We start from the raw sequence: 19,670 nt of genomic DNA on the forward strand, positions 1-19,670 counted from the left end.
TGTATATAAGCTTTGTTCTTCATTTCTAACCAAATAAGAAGATGAATTGTGTAACCAGAACCCAAGAGTAGTAAGAAGCAATGTAATTGCAGTAAAGAAGCAGTTGCAACTTAAAATCGAGCTAAAATTGCTAGCATGTTGTTTCCAATCCACTAATTAGAAACTTTAGCAAGGCTTCTCAAATCCTAAACTACAGATTTACTGAACCTGACTGAACCCCTAACAAAACTAAAACATGTTCCTAAAGCTTCAAGAAACTCAAAGTATAACTCAAGTCTCAACAGAAAAGAAAATAAACATTTCTACTGAACTCAGCAACTTCAAGTTGATCCTTCTCCGTTTTACTATGCACCCACATTTTAAATTCTTTCGATGTCATCTTTGTGCATCATCAATGAAAGCATTTGACTTGTCAAGAGTTAAAAAAGTATAGCATAAATCTAGTTTTGACCAGTTCAAGAAAAAAATGACAGTCTTTCCCCATATAACAACAATCACATATCATAAGTTAAATTAACAAATAAATATAATAAGGAAAAGGGTCAAAAATTACCCCTGAACTATCTGAAATGGATCAAAAATACCCTTCGTTAGTTTTTTGGCTCAAAAATACCCCTCCGTTAGATATTTGGCTCAAAAATACCCCTCTCACTAACAGAATTCCACCAAGGACGCCACCTGGATTAAAAAAAACACCTCAACCTTCCACATCAGCATTCACATGTATAATTTCTTTTTAAAATTCATCAGCCCATAAGTTGCTAGTGAAGCAGTTGGAAGTATCAGAACAGTGACTTTTTTCTCTGCAGAAGAGAAGGTGCAATTGTACAAAAGAAAATGTGAAGGTCCAGTTAGAGCTGGAATAAAAGAAGGGCTATTTGAGTGCTGCAGGCTTTGGCTTTTCAATGTTCTGTAGGTACTATGCTTATGCAGTCAGCTTTTGTGCCGCTGCTAGGTTGATTGAGTCCGGTAAGGTCACATTTACTGAGGTTCTTCGAGTGAGTCTTAAGAGGAAACATAAAACTTGTCTCATGTCTCTCTTTACAAGTTCCTTCTCTGTCATTTTAACTTTCCTAGTTCTGAATTTCAGGTTTTCTATGGTCTTGTCTTTACAGTTAACACACTTTCTCGATCAATCGGCCTTGTTTCTGACCCCAAAGCCAAAACTGGTGCATCTTCTATCTTTGCACTTCTTGACAGGCAATCCAAGATAGACTCGAGTAGTAACTCGGGAATGACACTGGACAATGTGAAGGGAAACATTGAGTTTCAACACGTCAGCAGTTTCAATTATCCAAGTCGACCTGAGGATCAAGTCCTAAAAGATCTATGCCTTGCCATTAGCTCTGGTGAGCTAAATTCTAGTGCATTATTCACAGAACCATTTTCCAGTCTTATAATGCGATTTGACAACAATTGTGATGAATAAATGTATCCCTTCATGATAGATGGTTGCTCTTGTGGGAGAAAGTGGGAGCAGAAAATCAACAGTTATTTTTAAAAAAAAAGATTTTATGATCCGGATTCAGGCCTAGTCACATTAGATGGAATTGAATTTCAAAAGCTGAAGGTGAAATAGTTGAGAGAACAAATGGCTGCTGATCGATATACCCTCTATTTGTTATAGGATCGGTTTGTTTGGTTAGTGGGTCGGGTCAGATCCATTTATTTAACTTATGGGCTGATGAATTTTAAAAAGAAATTATACATGTGGATGTGGATGCTGATGTGAAAGGTTGAGATGGCTATTTTAATACAGGTGGCGTCCTTGGCGGAATTCTGTCAGGAGGAGGGGTATTGTTGAGCAAAATATTTAACGGAGGGGTATTTTTGAGCCAAAAAACTAACGAGGAGTATTTTTGATCCTTTTCAAATAGTTCAAGGGTATTTTTGGCCCTTTTCCGAATATAATATTATTATTATTATTTTGTTGTATTTTAAAATTGACATATTTCTAATTTTTGGTACATATTCAACCACCAAACATGTCATACAAACAGCAACAGGACAGAACAAGTGACTCTTACACTTTTGTCAATTGACATGCAATTTCAAATTAATGAACTTTTGAAACAAAGATCGAGTCATTTGTTCATTAACAACCAATTTACACCATACGGACATTACATCCAAAACCGGAAAAAATATTTTCTTCTAGGAAAAGTATGGCATGGAACAGCCTACCTTGATAATTTGATCCTTGGAAGCAGTAAGGACCCAGTTACCATTCCGATTCCACTTCACGCAGAGAACGGTATTCTTATGCCCGTGACTGCAAAGAGCAAAGAGCAAACAACAACCATGTTATTGCTAAAAAAATTATAACTTATCAAGTGGTAATATCCTCAAGTTCAAAGAAGCTATAACATTGCAGATTTAGAGAGCAGTTTTTGACTGACAATGACGAAAGCTCCTTCCCTGACTTGGCATCCCAAAGTTTAACAAGATTATCTTTTCCACCTGCAGGCATGACAACAGCAAAAGTCAAAGAGTGACTCAAATCAATCGGAACATTTCAACCATCAAAAAAGTAAACTACCTGGAACATATCTAAGAAAAGAAAAAAAAAAAGGACAGACTAGCGCACTAAGCTTCCGCTATATGCAGGGTCAGGGAAGGGCCCGACCACAAGGATCTATTGTACGCAGCCTCACCTTACATTTCTGCAAAGGGCTGTTTCCAAGGCTTGAACCTGTGACCTCCTGATGACATGGCAACAACTTTACCAGTTACTCCAAGGCTCCCCTCAAATTCTAAGTGAAGAAGAGAAGACAAAACCATATACCTGAGACTAATAGAGACTTTGTAGGGTGCCAATCAACACTCTTCACATCCCAACCATGGCCTGCCTGAGTTCAAGTGATATAAGGAACTATCTTAGGTCACCTCATGCTCAAGTTAACTGGTACATTAATAAGTGTTGATGGAAAAATTGAAGAGTTACTGCCAGTGATTGTTTTTTGAACAAATTTTACTTTTCCATTTCATAGTAAACTTCTGCTGGAAACATACATTTAAACATGTAATAATTATCACAGCAGCAAGAAGTAATGGAAAGCAGAGTGCATCACAGCAGCATGCTTGTTATTTAGAAAACCAAAAAGATCACCATAACACAGGATCACAGATATGCAATACAAGATTCTTATAGTAAAGAGCTTGAGGAACATTACCAGATAACGAGCGCTCTTCTTGGCACCTTGCGAAGTCCCATACTTTAACGGTAGTGTCATCAGAACAGGAGCAGAATTTTAAATCTGTACTGCAGAAGCTGTTCACATTCAAGCATAAGACTCAGTAACCAAGTAACATTTTTTATCCGAGAACAGAAACCAACTGACCTTTGAATCGTGCAAGGCTGCAAGCCCTAAAAATATATTTAATGATGCAAATGTGTTGATAGCTAAAATCAAAAAGTTATAAAACCCAAGAAATACATAAAAACTCTCAAACCCAGGTCAAAACATTTAGAATAATTACCTTAATTCTCGTATTGATTCTTTATGTGCATTCTTATTGGCTTTGACATTATTCATATTGGTTTGCCAATACCTGTCACATGATATAGATGCAAATTCACAACAGAGAAAGAAAAAACACAATATAGGTAATGAGTGTGTGAACTGCAGATTGTTCCAAAATTTTATTTACTTTATTGTACCCCCATCATCACCAGTGACCATCCAGTTATCATTGTGGCTCCATACCATTGATCTGACTGCTTGATCATGAGCCTGTAGTTCAATGAAATGCATTACATCGTCAATCTAATTGCTTATCACGTACTAAGATCTGAAATGCACAACCCCAGATTCATACCTGAAGTATCATTTCAAAGTTAAACGATTGCCCATTCCAGAGTGTGAATTCACCACTTTGAGATCCAGTAATAAGGCGACGCCCACTAGGAGTCCACTTTATACGATTCAAGAGAAAAGGTTTCGATAAGAGAACAAAAATATAAAGATGAAACACACAGAAGATGTAACAACCAATAGAGAGAGACTCAGAAAACTTTTAGCTACATCTTGTGTCATAACGCAAGCTGGATTCTCTTAACTTCTTTCATCAATTATTTAGTGTGACAATGACATATAAGAGGCCCAAGATGTTATACGATTTCAAACTACAACATGTGACAGGATAACTGCTTCATGTCATCTTTTCCTTGTTTATTTCCAAAAGATGTCAGAATGAACTGAATACAAAGAGCTCTACCAGGATAAGAACTAGTACTTATCAAATAAAAACAAAATCGTTAAAGAGAGTTTGATATCAAACTAAATCAATGGATCCAGATTGTACATTAATCAAGGCCTTGCAACTAACCATGTGAATATTTAGGCAGTCAGATATGTTACATTTAAATGCTTTGAAGAACATACCATAATCGAACAACCTTTATAATAAATATTACTTCCACCATTCCATTTTATTTTTGTGATCAGTAGAAAGAACTAATCTCTACATATTTTATGTGACGATGTTTGATTGAACACACAGTTTAATAAGTTAATTTGACTTATATATTATATTACTTATTAGTGATAGAAGAAAACAGTGTATTACAGAAGTGCTGGAAAAGCTAGTTTGACAGAGAGGTATTTACCTCGAAATTCAAACTTCTAATATTAACAAATTTGAACACTTGACAATTGTGAGAGATGTATAGAAATGGAATAGTGTCAACCACGTTGGGACGTCATGAAAAAGAGAAAGTGCCACATATCACATGTACAAAAATGCATGTTTGCTTCTGGACACAGTAACTCAATTGTGTATAAACACAAAACCAAACATATACACAACTAAAGCACAAACGAAAAGATAGAAGACCAAGAAGAACTCTTCAACTCACCGCAACACAATTGATTGAACAGCGGTTTTTATTTAGAGATGTATGAACAAATTTAGCAGCAAAACTTGTGGATGGATTATCCAAATAGGCAAATGCTGGCAATATCTGCACCATTAAGAAGCACAAAATCATGATCAAATGTTGACTTAAAGTAATAAGATCAGAAGAAGGTACAATCTTGCTTTGCTTGATGTCTTTTATAACAATATTGTCTGGAGCTCTGGCCCAGCCTACACACACTTTGTAGAATCATTAGCATTTAATTTCCTGGATTCAGGACAATATATTTAATGGTATGTTTAGTTGTGGGAGAGACTTCAATCTCAAACATGTTAGTTGATACTTTTTTGGAAATCTAAGTTACAAATTAACATTAACTCATCTACTAGGTGGTTCTAGAATGTTCTTGGAGTCTATAACTAGCATTACATGCTGGTAAAACTGAACTACTATCACCTTCCAGGACTACAGGTATGTTTTGGTTAACTTTCCTCAAGATTGCTATCAGAAACAGCATCTCTACCTCCACGACGTAGGGGTAAGGCTTGCGTATACTCTCCCCTCCTCCCCAGACCACACATTGTGGGATTCACTGAGAATGTAGTAGTTGTTTGTACTCTTTGCGCAGATAAGCATAGAGCTCTCAAAAGACATGCTATTCTCGCACACACTCTACTGTTTGAAAATTCTATGTTTGTGAGTATAGAATAAAAGGTTTGAATAACTTCAACATAAGAAGCTTGAAACCTCCAGGACTTCAGCGAATGGTTCGTCTCTTTTGGGTTGTATTTTGTACAAACCACAAACTGAAGGAAATATATATATCTAGGGTAATTTTTCCTTCTTATTTCTCACCCAGGATAAGCTTGTCAGAGATCCTATCAGTAATAAAAATAAAAAGGTATGATTATGAAAAAAAATTAAATTTTGCAGAATCAAAGACCAATTCATAGGTGGAGTAAACTAACATCAACTGCTGCTGCTGGGCTAGGTTGCAACACTGTCCTATCCCTTGAATCGCGCTGCCACATGCGGACCTGCAGAAAACCGATGTTCTTAAATTAAGACCAAATAACCTTAAAATATAAGAATGTTATGAGTACCAAAGCCAAGTTGACAACCCACAAAAAGAAGAAACATTGAAGTAATCAAAGGACAAATTAATCAAGACGATTTTGGCTTCTTGATCTCATTTTTCTTCCCTCTTTTGAGAGGTGAATAGCTTTTAGAAGAATTTTCTTATTATTAATTCTGCTCACTTTTTTTTTCTATTTTTAAGATAAAAGAACTCGTTACCTAGAGCTATTGCAACCAAAGATGCAGTAACTTGTATGTAAACCAGAACATCAATACAGCTCATATGGGTGCATCTACTGCAATCCAAAAGCACATATTTGATTCTTGTGGAAGTGGAACTAAGAAGAGGCTGGACTCCTTCAAAAAATATGTGGGATTGAGCAAGATAAGCTTCTGGAAAGATAACAAGAGCTCTTAAAATATTCCTGGAGTGTATGGTTAGTGCTAAACAAATTAACCACGATACAGGCTATACTTGCTGCTAGTTGACAACTAGTACTAATAAACCACTGTACAGGCTATATTTACTGCAATTCGAGACTATTCTTTCTACTAGAACAATTAGAAGCGCAACTAGGTTCTAACCAGTGCCATCACTTTACAAATAATCATGGTTGTAACCCCTTTAAAGAAAGAAAAGAGGAAAATGAACCCACATTTGCCGTAATTTTCTTTGTGATGACAGGATAACAGCTCATGGTTCTAACCCCTTGCTAATCTATATAGTAGTAACATAGAGAAGAACATTTACCGCACCACATTGCATAACTAGGTCTCTGGGTAAATGCCCACATTCGACCATTATTACCTGCATGTATCTTACAACTGTATTAGCGTAATCAACTGCTCTTCTCTGGCCAATTTTTCTCATTCTCTTTGCAGAATGACTGTCAGCATGAGCTGCAAATATAAGGAAAAGAATAAAACTTTGGTAGCCATAGTAATTAGGCTCAGCAAATACTTATCAAAAAAAAGATTAGGTGAAATGAATTATGTGGCGTCAAAGCAAATAGAAGTCCCTTAGAACATCGTAACATCCATCCTCTCTTCAACTTTATGGACCTAATACTACCCAAGCACTAAGAAATGGTAGGTTCTATGAGAATTCCAGAATTTGACACAATTATAGCCTCATTATCAGTTGTTTTGTGGATAAGATAATAAAAGGCAATCAATTCTCGCTAACAAGAAATAGGGAAGTGATGAGGAAATTGCCTATCAACCTTCTTACTGCTTACAAACATTCTTGTCTTTCATCTTCCTTCCACAGATAAAATGAATGAAAATGATAAATTGTACTAATAGTTCAACATGAATATCTGTGAGTTGAAAGTCTTCTTTCTTCTCCAACTAGATAGAAACTATGTGAAATAACGACTAACGAGGTCCTTCCCAAAGAAGGCTAAATTGTATGCTCAAGTGACTCTTCTCCAAACCTGTAGTTTCAACTAATATTCTCTCTCCCTTCTTTCCCCATTAAAACTACAGTCAATTTACAACACTCGGTATCTACCCGTATTTCTTTTCAGATTAATGAATTACGCAACAGTAGTTTCGTCACTTAAATTAAAGAAATAAAAGAGAAAAAGTAGAAGAAGGAAATCTGTAGCCAAGTCTTTTTTTCATACAACAAAATAATTTGATAACTACATTCTGTTGAAAAGCTAAAAAATCAAAGATGAGAAGTAAAGAGTAGATGAAACATTAGTAAACAAAACACACCATCATAAGAAGGATAAGGAGGAGGTCCAGGTGGCTGAACATTAAGAGTAGTGGAGGATGCAGAGGGCTGACGCATCATGGGAGGTGGCCCTGGCGGAGGTTGTGGACCCCTTGGAAACTCTCCAAAATGTGGAGGGTGTTGTTGCTGGAATTGTTGCTGTGGCATAGGCTGGTGCTGATGCTGGTGCTGCTGTGGCATCGGCTGGTGCTGGTGTTGCTGATGCTGATGAGGATCACCACTCGCCATCATAGTTGAGGATAGAGGCTGAACCAAGATTTCAACTTTATGGATACAAAATTCAAAGTTCTAGGACAATGATCTCAAGTTAATAAACAATAATAACTGGACCAAGTACCTTGTATCCATATTTTCAATACATATTTGAAAAAAGTTAACAACCACCTAAACACAAATATGCAAATATAAACATCACCGTTTCAGTAGGTCACATCAATTTGTTATTTTTCAAAAATAATCAATAATTACATCATTATGTACACATGCAAATGCAATAATATTTGATTCAAGTTTCTTAATAGAAAACATCAGCATCAAAATTCTTCTTCAGACGCTGACCAGATCAATATGCAAAATATCTTACAGATGCCATATCCAATTGAGGGAACTCCAGAACCCCATCAAAATCCCATTGACCCAAAAAGGGAAAAATCAAGACTTTTCACCTGTAATGGAAAAAGTACAAGAACCCATCTTGGAATATAATCAAAAAGACCAAAAACACAATTAGAATTGTAGGAACTCCAAAAGGGTATCTGGGAATAGGCAGGGTGCTTATGGGGTTAATGGTAATTTGGAGAGGAAATCAGAAGATAACGAAGTGAGGTGGATGGTATCGTGAGTTCTTATGACGAAGAAAAACTGAGTGGTGATAGTGTAGAAAAAGCTGAGGGGTCTGGTTTGTGTGCTGAAGATGTTGATGATGTTTGAACAACGCTGGAGGAGCTGCAATTGGGTGTTGAAGAGCCTGAATTATCGCCTGAACGGCTCAGAATCAATGACCTTTTCGCTTTTGATAACACTGATATCATCACTGATCTCACACACGCACAGGACTAGAGAAACTTTCAAGGAGAGTAGTAATGTAATTATAATAGCACTACATTCTAGATTTCTAATCTTTAATATGAAAATCCTGTAACCACTCAAACCAAATTTCAGACAACATACCAACCTAAATTTTTAGGAAATAGTTTTAACACAAATATAAAAGGCAAACAGGAAAGGGAAAAAGAGAGAGAGAGAGAGAGAGAAAGGACAGAAGGAGGTGGCCTACCTGTTAATAGCAACGTGAAGAAACCAAAAACAACGAATTCGTAACTCCGGTGAGAAGGCCGTCCAGTTAGTGCTACGATGGCTTAGGGTTTAGGGTTTTTGAAATCAAGAGTGAAAGAAAGAAAGAAATGCAGAGAGGTAAACGGTGAAGGGAAGAGAGAGGGAGAGGGGGGACTAACAAACGCAAAATCTTCGCCGGCGAGGAGAGGGGAGAGAAATGTGTTCGCCGGAGAGAGAAAGGGTAGGTGGTGGTGCAGTAGTAATCGTTCTAGTACAGTCCAAGTGGGGGTAATGGTGATAGGTAGAGCTGTCGACCCAATCCAACCCAGCCCAAGCCGTACGGGCCAAAAAAACTTGATGGGCTAAGACAAAGTCACGCTCACTTTAAAGGGCCTTATCTTAAAATATATGGCCCAATCCAACCTTAAAAGGATCGGGGAAAATTATAGTAATAGCCTCAAAAGTAAGATGACTTTCAAATTTTGACCTTAAATAAAAAATCTTCATAAAAATAGTTTCACCTATTAAGGAATATATTTTCAGATAAAATTACCCCTGATCAATGAAGTAAATTACATAAATGATCCCCATAATGGATAACAACTCCATACTTATTAATCATTCAACTTTTATTTTTTTCTCTTTTTAATTTTACTTTGATTTTTATTTTTATTTTTCTCTTTATATTTTTAATTTTTTCTCAGCCCTTACTTTTTTTTCTTTTCTCCTCTAAACTTCTCTTTTTTTCTTTTTTTTTCTACTTTGTTTTTTTTTTTTTGTTCTTTTTAGCTTTTCTCAACTATTGAGTTGAGAGTCTATCGAAAACAGTCTCTCTACTTCTTCGGAGGTAACGGTATAGACTGAGTACATCTTACCCTCTCCAGACCCCACTTTGTGGGAATACACTGGATTTGTTGTTGTTAGTTAGTTAGTTTTTCTCAACTCTTACTCTTTTTCTCCTTTACTCCTCTCAACGTCTATTTTTATTTTTAAAAAAAACTTTTTTTCTTTAATTTTTATTTTTCTTTCCTTTTTTTCTTTTTAAATTTTTCTCAGGCTTTATTTTTATATTATCTTTTTAAAAAAAAATTCTCAACCTGTGTTTTTTTCCGTTCTCTCTCAATTTCTACATTTTCTTTGATTTTTTATTTTTTTTAAATACTTTTTCTTCATTTTCTTCTTTTTCTGCAATTTTATTATTTTTGTTCTTTTCTTTGACTTCTTCCAATTAAGTTACATCCCATGAGCAGGAGACTTATGACTTTCAAACAACAAGCTACGTTTCATAGGCAAGAGTTGACACTACCACATTGTAGAGGCAAGACTTATGACTTTCAAATAACAAGTTATGTTTCATGGGCAAGAGTTGACACCACCACATTGTGTTTTAATTTATGAGATTTTTTATAATTCTTACCTTAGAGGCAAGATTTAGCTCAAGGATTTTCAAACAACAAATTATGCCCCACAGGCAAGAGTTGACTCTACTACGTTATGTTTTCATTTATGAGATCTTTTACAACTATTGCCTTAGAAACAAGACTTAGCTCAAGAACTTTCAAACTATAAATTATGCCCCATGGGCGAGAATTGACACTGTCACGTTATGTCTTCATTTATGAGATGTTCTACAACTTTTGCCTTAGAGGCAAAACTTAGCTCAAGGACTTTCAAACTACAAACTACACCCCACGGGTAAGAGTTGACACTACCACGTTATGTTTTCATTTATGAGATATTCTATAACTCTTGCCTTAGAGGTAAGACTTAACTCAAGAACTTTCAAACAATAAAGTGTGCCCCATGCGCAAGAGTTATACTATCATATTATGTCTTTATTTATGAGATGTTCTACAACTCTCGTCTTAGAGACACGACTTATTCCAAAAAATTTCAAATAAGTTACGTACATTGGGCAAGAGTCAACATTAACACATTGCATTTTTTACTTATGAAATCCTATATAACTCTTGTCTTATAGGTAAGACCCAGCCTAAGGACCATCAAACAATAATTTATGTCCCATGAGCAAGAGTTGACACCACCACATTGTGTATTGATTTGTGAGGTGTTTTATATTTCTTTCCTTAGAGGCAAGACTTAGATCAAGGGCTTTCAAGTAATAAGTTGTGCCCCATGGGCAAGAGTTGATATTACCACATTGTATTTTGATTTTTAAGATATTCTATAACTCTTGCCTTATAGGCAAAACTTAACTCAAAGACTTTCACACAATAGGTTACACCCCATGGGTATGATTTGACACTATCACGTTATGTTTTGATTTATGAAATGTTCTATAACTCTTGTCTTAGAGGCAAGACTTAGCCCAAGGACTTTTAAACAACAAGTTATGCTCTATGGGTAAGAGTTGACACTACCACATTATGTCTTGATTTGTGATATATTTTGTATATAACTCTTGTCTTAGAGACACGAATTAGTACAAGGACTTTCAAACAACAAGTTATTCCCCATGGACAAGAGTTGACGCTATTATATCATGTCTTGATTTATGAGATATTCTATAACTCTTGCCTTAAAGACAAGACTTAGTCGACAAGTTACACCCCATGGATAAAAGTTGATACTATCACATTGTGTCTTGATTATGTGATGCTCTATTATTAGTCTTGCCTCTAAGACAAAACTTAGCCCAAGAACCTCCCAAAAGAATAAGTTACACCCAATGGACAAGTATTGACACTACTACATTATTTCTTGATTTATTAGATGTTCTATAACTCCTGACTTAGAAGCAAGACTTAACTCAAGAATTTTTAAAAAATAAAGTATGCTCCACAAGCAAAACTTGACACTACCACATTGTGTCTTGATTTATGAGTTGTTCTATATTTTTTGCTTTAGAAGCAAAACTTATCCCAAAGAACTTCCTAACAATAATTCATGCCCTTAAATTCACTTTGATGTCCAAAAAAAGATTCCTTTATGGATTATTCAATTTTTTATTTATTAACAAAATATAATAGAAGTTGAGAAATAAGAAAAAAAAAGAACAAACAAAATCGAGAAATAAAAAAAAAAGATTGAGAAAAAAAAGACAAGAAAAAAATAAAGGTTAAGAAAAAAGCCAGGAATTAAAAAAATTTGAGAAAAATAAAAATGAGAGAAAAAATTAAAAAAAAGTTTGAGAAAACTGAGGAAGAAAAAAGAGAAATAATAAAAATCAAAAATAAAAGAAAAATAAAGGTTGAGACAAATGAATAAAAAAAATAAAAAATAAAGAAATAGATAATATTTGAGAAAAAAGAAAAAAGAGAAAAAAAAAAGGTTGAGACAAATGAATTAAAACATGAAAATAAAAATAAAAGAAGAATAAAAAAGTAAAAATAATAAAAATAAAAATAGAATTTGAGAGACAAATGAGTAAGAAAAGTTTAAAAATATTTGAAGTGTAGAAGGGTAAAAATGTATTTATACTATACTTAAAAGGGAAGGAAGACGAGTCTTTAAAGATTTTTTTTATTGGGGTCAAAAATCCAAAGTCATTTACTATTGGGACTATACCATGTAATTTTCTAAAAGGATCGCACGTTGGGGGCAGCTGATTCTTCATTCTTATTATTTTTTTGATTAATTTTTTTATTTATATTTAAATTTGTAAGTGTGATAATTCATTCACATTTTTAATATATTATAATATAAAGTACATAAATCTGCGATAGTTTATAATATTTTCACCACTAACACATCGTCAAGTATATTGAATTTATTGATTAAATTATCTTAATTAACATCACCTTCTTCTAAGTTCATACGCAAATTTAATAAGTTAAACAATATAAATGTTATAAATCAAAAATTAATAATATTTTATTTTCACTTAAAAATACTATCACTTTGAATCTGAGTATAGTTCTGAAATCGATTTTGAATAGCTGCAATTAGTGTTTGAACAATTCTTGATGGATGTAATTTTTATATTTATGGTTAAAAATTTTAGTATTAGCGATTTCAAATATTATTATGATAGTAGCTAGAATTTATTACGTAATCGTTATTTATATTTTTAATTCTTTCTGCTTACAATTTTTTTTTAAAATAAGTTTTAATTGAATAACAATAATGAATGAAATAACTATACTTTGTGATTAAGATTTAACACTTAATAAGTTAAATATTATGTAAAATACTCGTGTGAGAACGGTAGGAGGATATTCAGAGCACCTTCCTATTTTGACAGAGTTGCACTAGAAATCGACTCGTAGCCTCTTTTTATTTACCTTGATGATGAATGTTTTGATGCGACAGATTTAAGGGGAGGTGTCTTGGTGTATGTTGTTTGTTGATGATGTTGTATTGATTGATGGAACTTGGGGAGAAGTTAATGATAAGTTGGAGTTTGGAGACAGACTCATAAGTCTAAAGAATTTAGGTTGAACAGGACTAAAATATAGTACTTGAAATGTAATTTTAGTGATTTATCGCATGAGGATGACGTGGTTGTGGAGTTGGAGTCTTGGCCATCCAGAAGAGGGAGAATTTCAAGTATTTTGGATATATGATTCAAGAAAATTATGAGATTGATAAAAATGTCATGCACCATATTGGTACAGTGTGGTTGAAATAGAGGTTCGCCTCCGAAGTCTTATATGATAAGCAAGCGTTTTCTAAGCTTAAAGTTAAGTTCTACAAAGTGGTAGTCCGACCGACTATGTTGTATAGAGCGGAGAGTTGGCCAATTAAGAACTCTCACATTCAAAAGTTGAAGGTGACAGAGCTGAAGATGGTGTGATAGATGTGTTGACTTACCAGGAGGGATAAGATTAATAATGAGACTATTCGGGAGAAGGTGAGAGTGACTTCGCTGGAGGACAAGATACGAGAAGTAAGGCTCCGTTGGTTCGGACATGTAATGAGGAAGGACGTGGATGCTCTAGTTCGGAGGTATGGGGGTCTGGCTACGGGTAGTTTTAGGTGGGTTAGAGGTAGGCCAAAAAAATATCGAAGGAAGATGATTAGGCAGGACATAAGGCAGTTACAACTTACGAAGGACATGACCTTTGATAGGAAGGTGTGAAGAACACGGATTAGGGTAGAGGGCTAGTAGGTGGGAGTACATTCGTACTAGTGGGAAAGAGTGCTTTATTTATAGTTGTGCTTGTAGTGTCTTGTAGCCTCTTGTTTATGGTGTTTTAGTGATGTCTATGATTTCGTATAACTAGTTTATAATATTACTTAGTAGGTGTCTTATTTTTTTTTTCTATCTAGCAGTAGATATCCTTTGTTGTTATATGTTTTTATGTTGTTTGTTTGTTATATTTTTATCTGTCCTGAGCCGGGAGTCTATCAGAAACAACCTCTCTACTTCATCTGAGATAGTGATATGAATTGCATACACTTTATCCTCTCCGAACCCCACTTTATGGAAATATATTGAATTTGTTGTTGTTGTTATACTTTTTCTTTCACAATATTCATATGTTTTTAAATTAAATAGTCTTTTGGTCTAGGGCCAGTCCTACCCCACTTCAGTCAAGCCTTAAAGGCTAGCATACTGATTTAAGCTGAGTTATAAGCCCTAGTTTTAAATGAGCTCAGAAATTGTAACTCAATCCTATGGGCCAAATTCATTTTGACAAACTCTACCAGTAACCTGATATCAATATGTATGCTTAAAGGTAATTTTTTTTGGATAAATTACCTAATACCACAACTTAACTCGCCTAAACTACTTATAATTTCTATCTTTTTAATTAACTACTAATATTCCTAATTTACATTTTCTCTCTTTAAATTTTCAGATACAACACTTCCACCTTAAAAATTTAGCTATATTAATTGTCCCACTAAAAGTTTACCTGAAAGTCTTCTCTCCACCAATTTAATACAATTAGCATTTAACCATCTCCTTATTTTAAGTATTTTTAAGAAAACATACTCTGCAATCATTGCTTCAACTATCATGCAAAATCCCTCTCCCTAATCTCTCTCCGTATTTCACACTTTTTTCTTTAGAAATCATGAATTAAATAAAAAAAACTTCAATTCTTGTTCTTATTAATCCCATCATGTATTTATTATTATTATCTCACGAAGAAGCCGAATCAGAAAGAAACAACAATAAAGGGGTTGTTCACCATAAAAAAGGGTTCTGCTTCTTTGAAAGAAAAAGTTGGTCATTCAAAACACAAAATTGTTGAAAAAAAAATACTTTAAAAAGTATTATACATATGTATCAGATTAAAAATTCGGCACATACAGTATTTTTGTTGTCGAACTACCTAAATGACATTGTTTCATTCATGAGATGTAATTTTAATTATATCTCTCTCTTCAGTTTAATTACTGCATTATGTACGTCGATCAAATAGATTAAAAAATGAATGTATCTCAATAATAAATTTTGATGTTGAGATACATAATTAACATTAATTTCATGCAGGAGACATAATTTTAATTATGCATCTCTCTTTAATATTGAACAGAATTATGTATCTCCAAATAATAACTTTAAAAAATATATGTATCTTAGTTAATATGACTACTAACCAAGTCGATGACTAACTGCTCTATGCATCACATCGTTAAAGAAGTTCCACCACGTCAGTTCAGGTTTGATAGTTCTTGCAACGATAAAATTCTAGAAGATTTTAAAAAAATTCTAAAAGATGAAGGCGTGGAATTATTCGGTCAGAAGATGGGGTGGTACTTTTTTGAATTTACAAAGAGAGGAGAAGAATGTTTCAGCAAGATGAATAAGGGCCTTTTTTTTAATACTAACACTATAATTAATTACAATTTTCTGGAGATTTTGATAATAATTTTGAAGTTTTAAAGCGTGATTTTCTCCTTAATTAAGTAAATTTATGTTATTTTTCTTTCTTGCGCATCATAGTTGTTTTAATGGACGTATCAAATAAGATATATCTCTTGTTAATGGATTTATCAGAAAAATAAAAATTTGCGATTTTATAAAATTTTATTAAATATTAGGATAGGGTGTAATTAGGGGTAAATATGTAGGAATTTATGTAAAACACTCAAAATTTTAGGACTCGTTTGATCATGAAATATATTTTTTAGAGTTGGAATTGAATTGAAGTTAAAGTTGGAATTGGTATTGTATTTGGTCATAGATATAAATTGGAGTTGTTTTAAAAAATTTGTGAGAGAAATGGGAGTGAAAAAAAAATTCAAAAATAATTTTCACTAAATTAAAATAAATTCTTATGGTCAAATACACTATTTTTACTTTTTTTTTTTCACTAAAGTAAAAAAAAAAAGTGAAAAAATTCTCATGTACAAATACCTACAAATAAATAATGGTATTTTCGTCATTTCATATCAATTGTCCTTCCACGTGGATATCTTGACAGTACACAACTTTTATGCCCACTTCAATTTCTCGAAAGAAAAATCGATTCATCTTCATCTTCAATCTTTTTGTTTAGTTGAATGAATTTGTAAAAGTTTTGATCTGCATATTTCTTTATTCAGTTTTCTCTTTGATTTTTAGTTAGATTTGGTTGAATTGATTTACAGATTTTTGATATTTATGAAGAATATAAGCAATCCACTGTTAGACTTTTGATATGCATATGGGCTCTAAGCGGATTTAGTTTGAACTAGATAGACACAGTCCGTTGTCAGCACAGGCCCAATACTGTTCATTTTCAAAGCGAGGAATATTTATATAATCATTTGGAGAAGTAGGATAGCAATAAAAGTAAAAACAAAACAAAGAATTCTATCTTTGATAGAACATAATGCTGAACTTGCATAAGCACATCTATTGATATATTAAATGCAAGTAAAGTCTAAAATGATTTCATATTTGTTCTTTTCTCATAACCTCATATCTCCCATGAATTAATGAACGTGAAACTATATCCTATTTTGAAATCTCTATTCTAAAGGGAGACTTTTAACGAAAGAGTTGACTTTTTGTATGTAATGAAAAGAAGAAGTATATTCGAACTATGAAATACATTTGAATTTCTAAGAATTATTACAAACTTGCAACGGATGCATCTTTTTAAGCTCCTTACAGAGAGGTTGGGTTTACACTTTCATTTGAAAGTGTTTCAATAAAATCGTTAACAACAAATCCCTGTAAATGTGCTACTTTAAACATAAAGTTAAGCCTTTCAACAGTTGTTTGTCCAAAATTTACTTTGTGCACCATATTCTTTTTAAACTTAAAAGTATTTTTGTCTAAACTTAAAATTGGTGTTCTTAGGACTTTATCCACACTCAAATTAAATAAATCACTTAGATTGAAGGCTGAGTGAAGCAGTAGTGAACAATAATGGAAAGACATTAAGCCCCAAATCTCTATCTAATTTGCGAATAATCATAAACATATAACTTCATAAAAAGGATTCCAAACAAAAATTAAGTCAACACATGTTCCTTATGTTGTTCTCAACATCTTCTCTAATTAAGGAAAATTTATGGATCTGCCGCATTTTGAGGTACTTGTTTTTCATCTCCTCGTCTTGTTTCCTCTTTCAATGTAGGCCCCCACCTTCTAAAGATGTATCGATTTATTTTATTTTCATCATTCTTTAACTGAATAAGATAATGTGCAGACACATAGACCTTACCCTACCTTGTGAGTTATAAAGGTTGTTTTTGCTAAACTCTTGACTCAAGAAAAGAACATAATAAAGCAATTTGAAAAAAAATAACGAAGTGAAGAAGCCACAACATAGCAAGATCAAGCACAAATAAATGAGAGAGCAAATAAGATAAATTTAAAATAGTTTTTGAGATTGCTAATGCAGAAACCTCATTCAATTTTCAGAAATTGAACAATACTCACTATAAAAAAATTCACTTTCAAGTGAATTTTAACACACCCAAATTCTCGAATATTATAACAAAATAAATAATTAACATACACAAATGACCACAATTCACAAAACATTCAAGATTATTTTAAAAAAAACTTAGATATTTTGATGAAACAACAAAACAATAGAAAAAGAGAAACACGATAATTTAAAGTGTCTAATCTGAAATCAACTCTAACCTCATTCATTACCTCTATAATATACACAACAGTTGCAGACAATTAATTCAATCTTAATAAAGGTATTTGATTTTATTCATTTTTATCTCTCAAAAAGGTCACACAAACAAAGGATGCAATGAAAAAAAAAATGAAGTTTAAAATTAAAAATATTTAAATGGATTATTATTGTGAAAATTTCACAAAACAAAAATAGTGAAGACCTAGAATTTCAGAAAAATAAATAGAAAAGGGATGCAAATATGCTCCACTTTCGTATCTAAAGTGAAAGTGACATCATCTTTATGTAGCGGTGGGAGGCCATGGTAAATTCTCTAAAATTTTCGGATAGTAATCAAAAAAAAAAAAATTCATTAAATAGGCCCAAGAAAAGAGGGCTTAAAGGATTTTCAGTGTGGGTCATGACTTTGAGTGAAAATCATTTACGTTGAAGACATTCAGATCGTAGCCATTTGTCGATTCATGTCATATTCATAAAGACGCATTTCATAGGTAAATCAATAGATTATCCTCTTGTGAAACACTGCAGATAAATTAATGAGAGCAAACTATAGTAGTTTAATGAATTGATATTCTTATTCTTCGAGGCCTAGTAGAAGAGGATTTCCCTCCAACAAAAGTAAAGTAAGAATGTTTATATTTTATTGTTTCACCGATAGATGAGTCCAGAATTAACATAATATTTTTATCTGAGTTAAAAAATATAATTTATTTTGACTTGTGATCTTTCGGCACTATAGTCATAGTAGCTTGATAAGTCGTATAAGGCTTAAGACAGTTTATGTCTGTAGTCAAGTTATTAAAATTTTAGAAAAATAAATTATAGGTTATCAAAAATGTTGACTAAACTAAAAGCACATAAATAACTAGGTTCTTTAATGTCGTACATTAAAAGAAATTATTTAATGTTATTTCATCAAAATATCTAAGTTTTTTGATAGGTCTATTGTATTTATTTAATGTCGTACATTAAAAGAAATTATTTAATTTTATTTCATAAAAATATCTAAAAAAAAGTTATGTGCATAGTATAGAAGAATTATACATTAAAGAAATTGTTTCACATAAAAAACTTAGATATTTTGATGAAACAACATTAACTATGTAGAAGAATTGTACATAGTGTTATTTTCTGTCAATAATCAGCTTCTACAACAGACACACTGACACTATTACTATGCGATCAGTCGAGATCTAGCTTTCAAAACATTTACATCAAAATTTATGCATTTTTTATAAAAAAATTGGACAAAATAATTTTTGTCCTTTTGAAAATTTGAATCAGTTACGATGAAGAACATACTTATTCCACCATTATGCGATCAATGAATTATCCTACCAATTCAAAGAATCAATAAGCAATATTCTTGATTGAAATACAAAAGACTTCTTTGAAAATTAGAGATTCTGCTTATATGTCTTGTCCAAAACAATGTATGTCAATCATCGTAATTTTTTATTACATAAAAGATAGCCAGATTGTAAAAGTATCTACAACAATAAAGAGCAACAACGTTAATCATTTACTTATTTTAATTAGAATACAAAGAAAATAATCGAAGTATCTTTTATCAAACAATACATTCATGATTTTATCAATATATCAAAGAGAAAAATAAAAAAATTAAATTATATTTCGAGTAACAATCACAAAAAATACAGTAAAAAAATCATAAATAGATATACAGATATACCCCAACGCACCCAAGTCATACCAAATA

The 19,670-nt window shown here is 32.8% G+C and overlaps 1 protein-coding gene across 3 annotated transcripts in view; it reads right to left on the reverse strand.

Annotated features, from left to right (window-relative positions):
• LOC107839054 (flowering time control protein FY) overlaps positions 1–9,236 on the reverse strand; it is a 28,133-nt gene extending 18,897 nt beyond the window's left edge. The window contains exons 1-12 of one of the 3 annotated variants that reach the window (XM_047395673.1): positions 8,953–9,236; positions 7,658–7,964; positions 6,744–6,835; positions 5,827–5,895; positions 4,859–4,963; positions 3,820–3,915; positions 3,652–3,734; positions 3,481–3,552; positions 3,174–3,271; positions 2,786–2,845; positions 2,400–2,460; positions 2,185–2,272 (exon numbers count right to left, since the gene is read on the reverse strand). In XM_047395673.1, coding sequence (XP_047251629.1) covers positions 2,185–2,272; positions 2,400–2,460; positions 2,786–2,845; positions 3,174–3,271; positions 3,481–3,552; positions 3,652–3,734; positions 3,820–3,915; positions 4,859–4,963; positions 5,827–5,895; positions 6,744–6,835; positions 7,658–7,907 — 1,074 coding nt within the window. In that variant the 5' untranslated portion in view covers positions 7,908–7,964; positions 8,953–9,236. Of the gene's footprint in view, positions 1–2,184; positions 2,273–2,399; positions 2,461–2,785; positions 2,846–3,173; positions 3,272–3,480; positions 3,553–3,651; positions 3,735–3,819; positions 3,916–4,858; positions 4,964–5,826; positions 5,896–6,154; positions 6,293–6,743; positions 6,836–7,657; positions 7,965–8,259; positions 8,326–8,952 lie in introns of those variants that run through there. The other 2 variants (XM_047395672.1, XM_047395674.1) reach the window with 2 other exon arrangements.
• Positions 9,237–19,670: the final 10,434 nt, after the last annotated feature.

The sequence above is a fragment of the Capsicum annuum genome, chromosome 8, assembly GCF_002878395.1.
Source record: "Capsicum annuum cultivar UCD-10X-F1 chromosome 8, UCD10Xv1.1, whole genome shotgun sequence".
NCBI classification, from domain to species: Eukaryota; Viridiplantae; Streptophyta; class Magnoliopsida; order Solanales; family Solanaceae; genus Capsicum; species Capsicum annuum.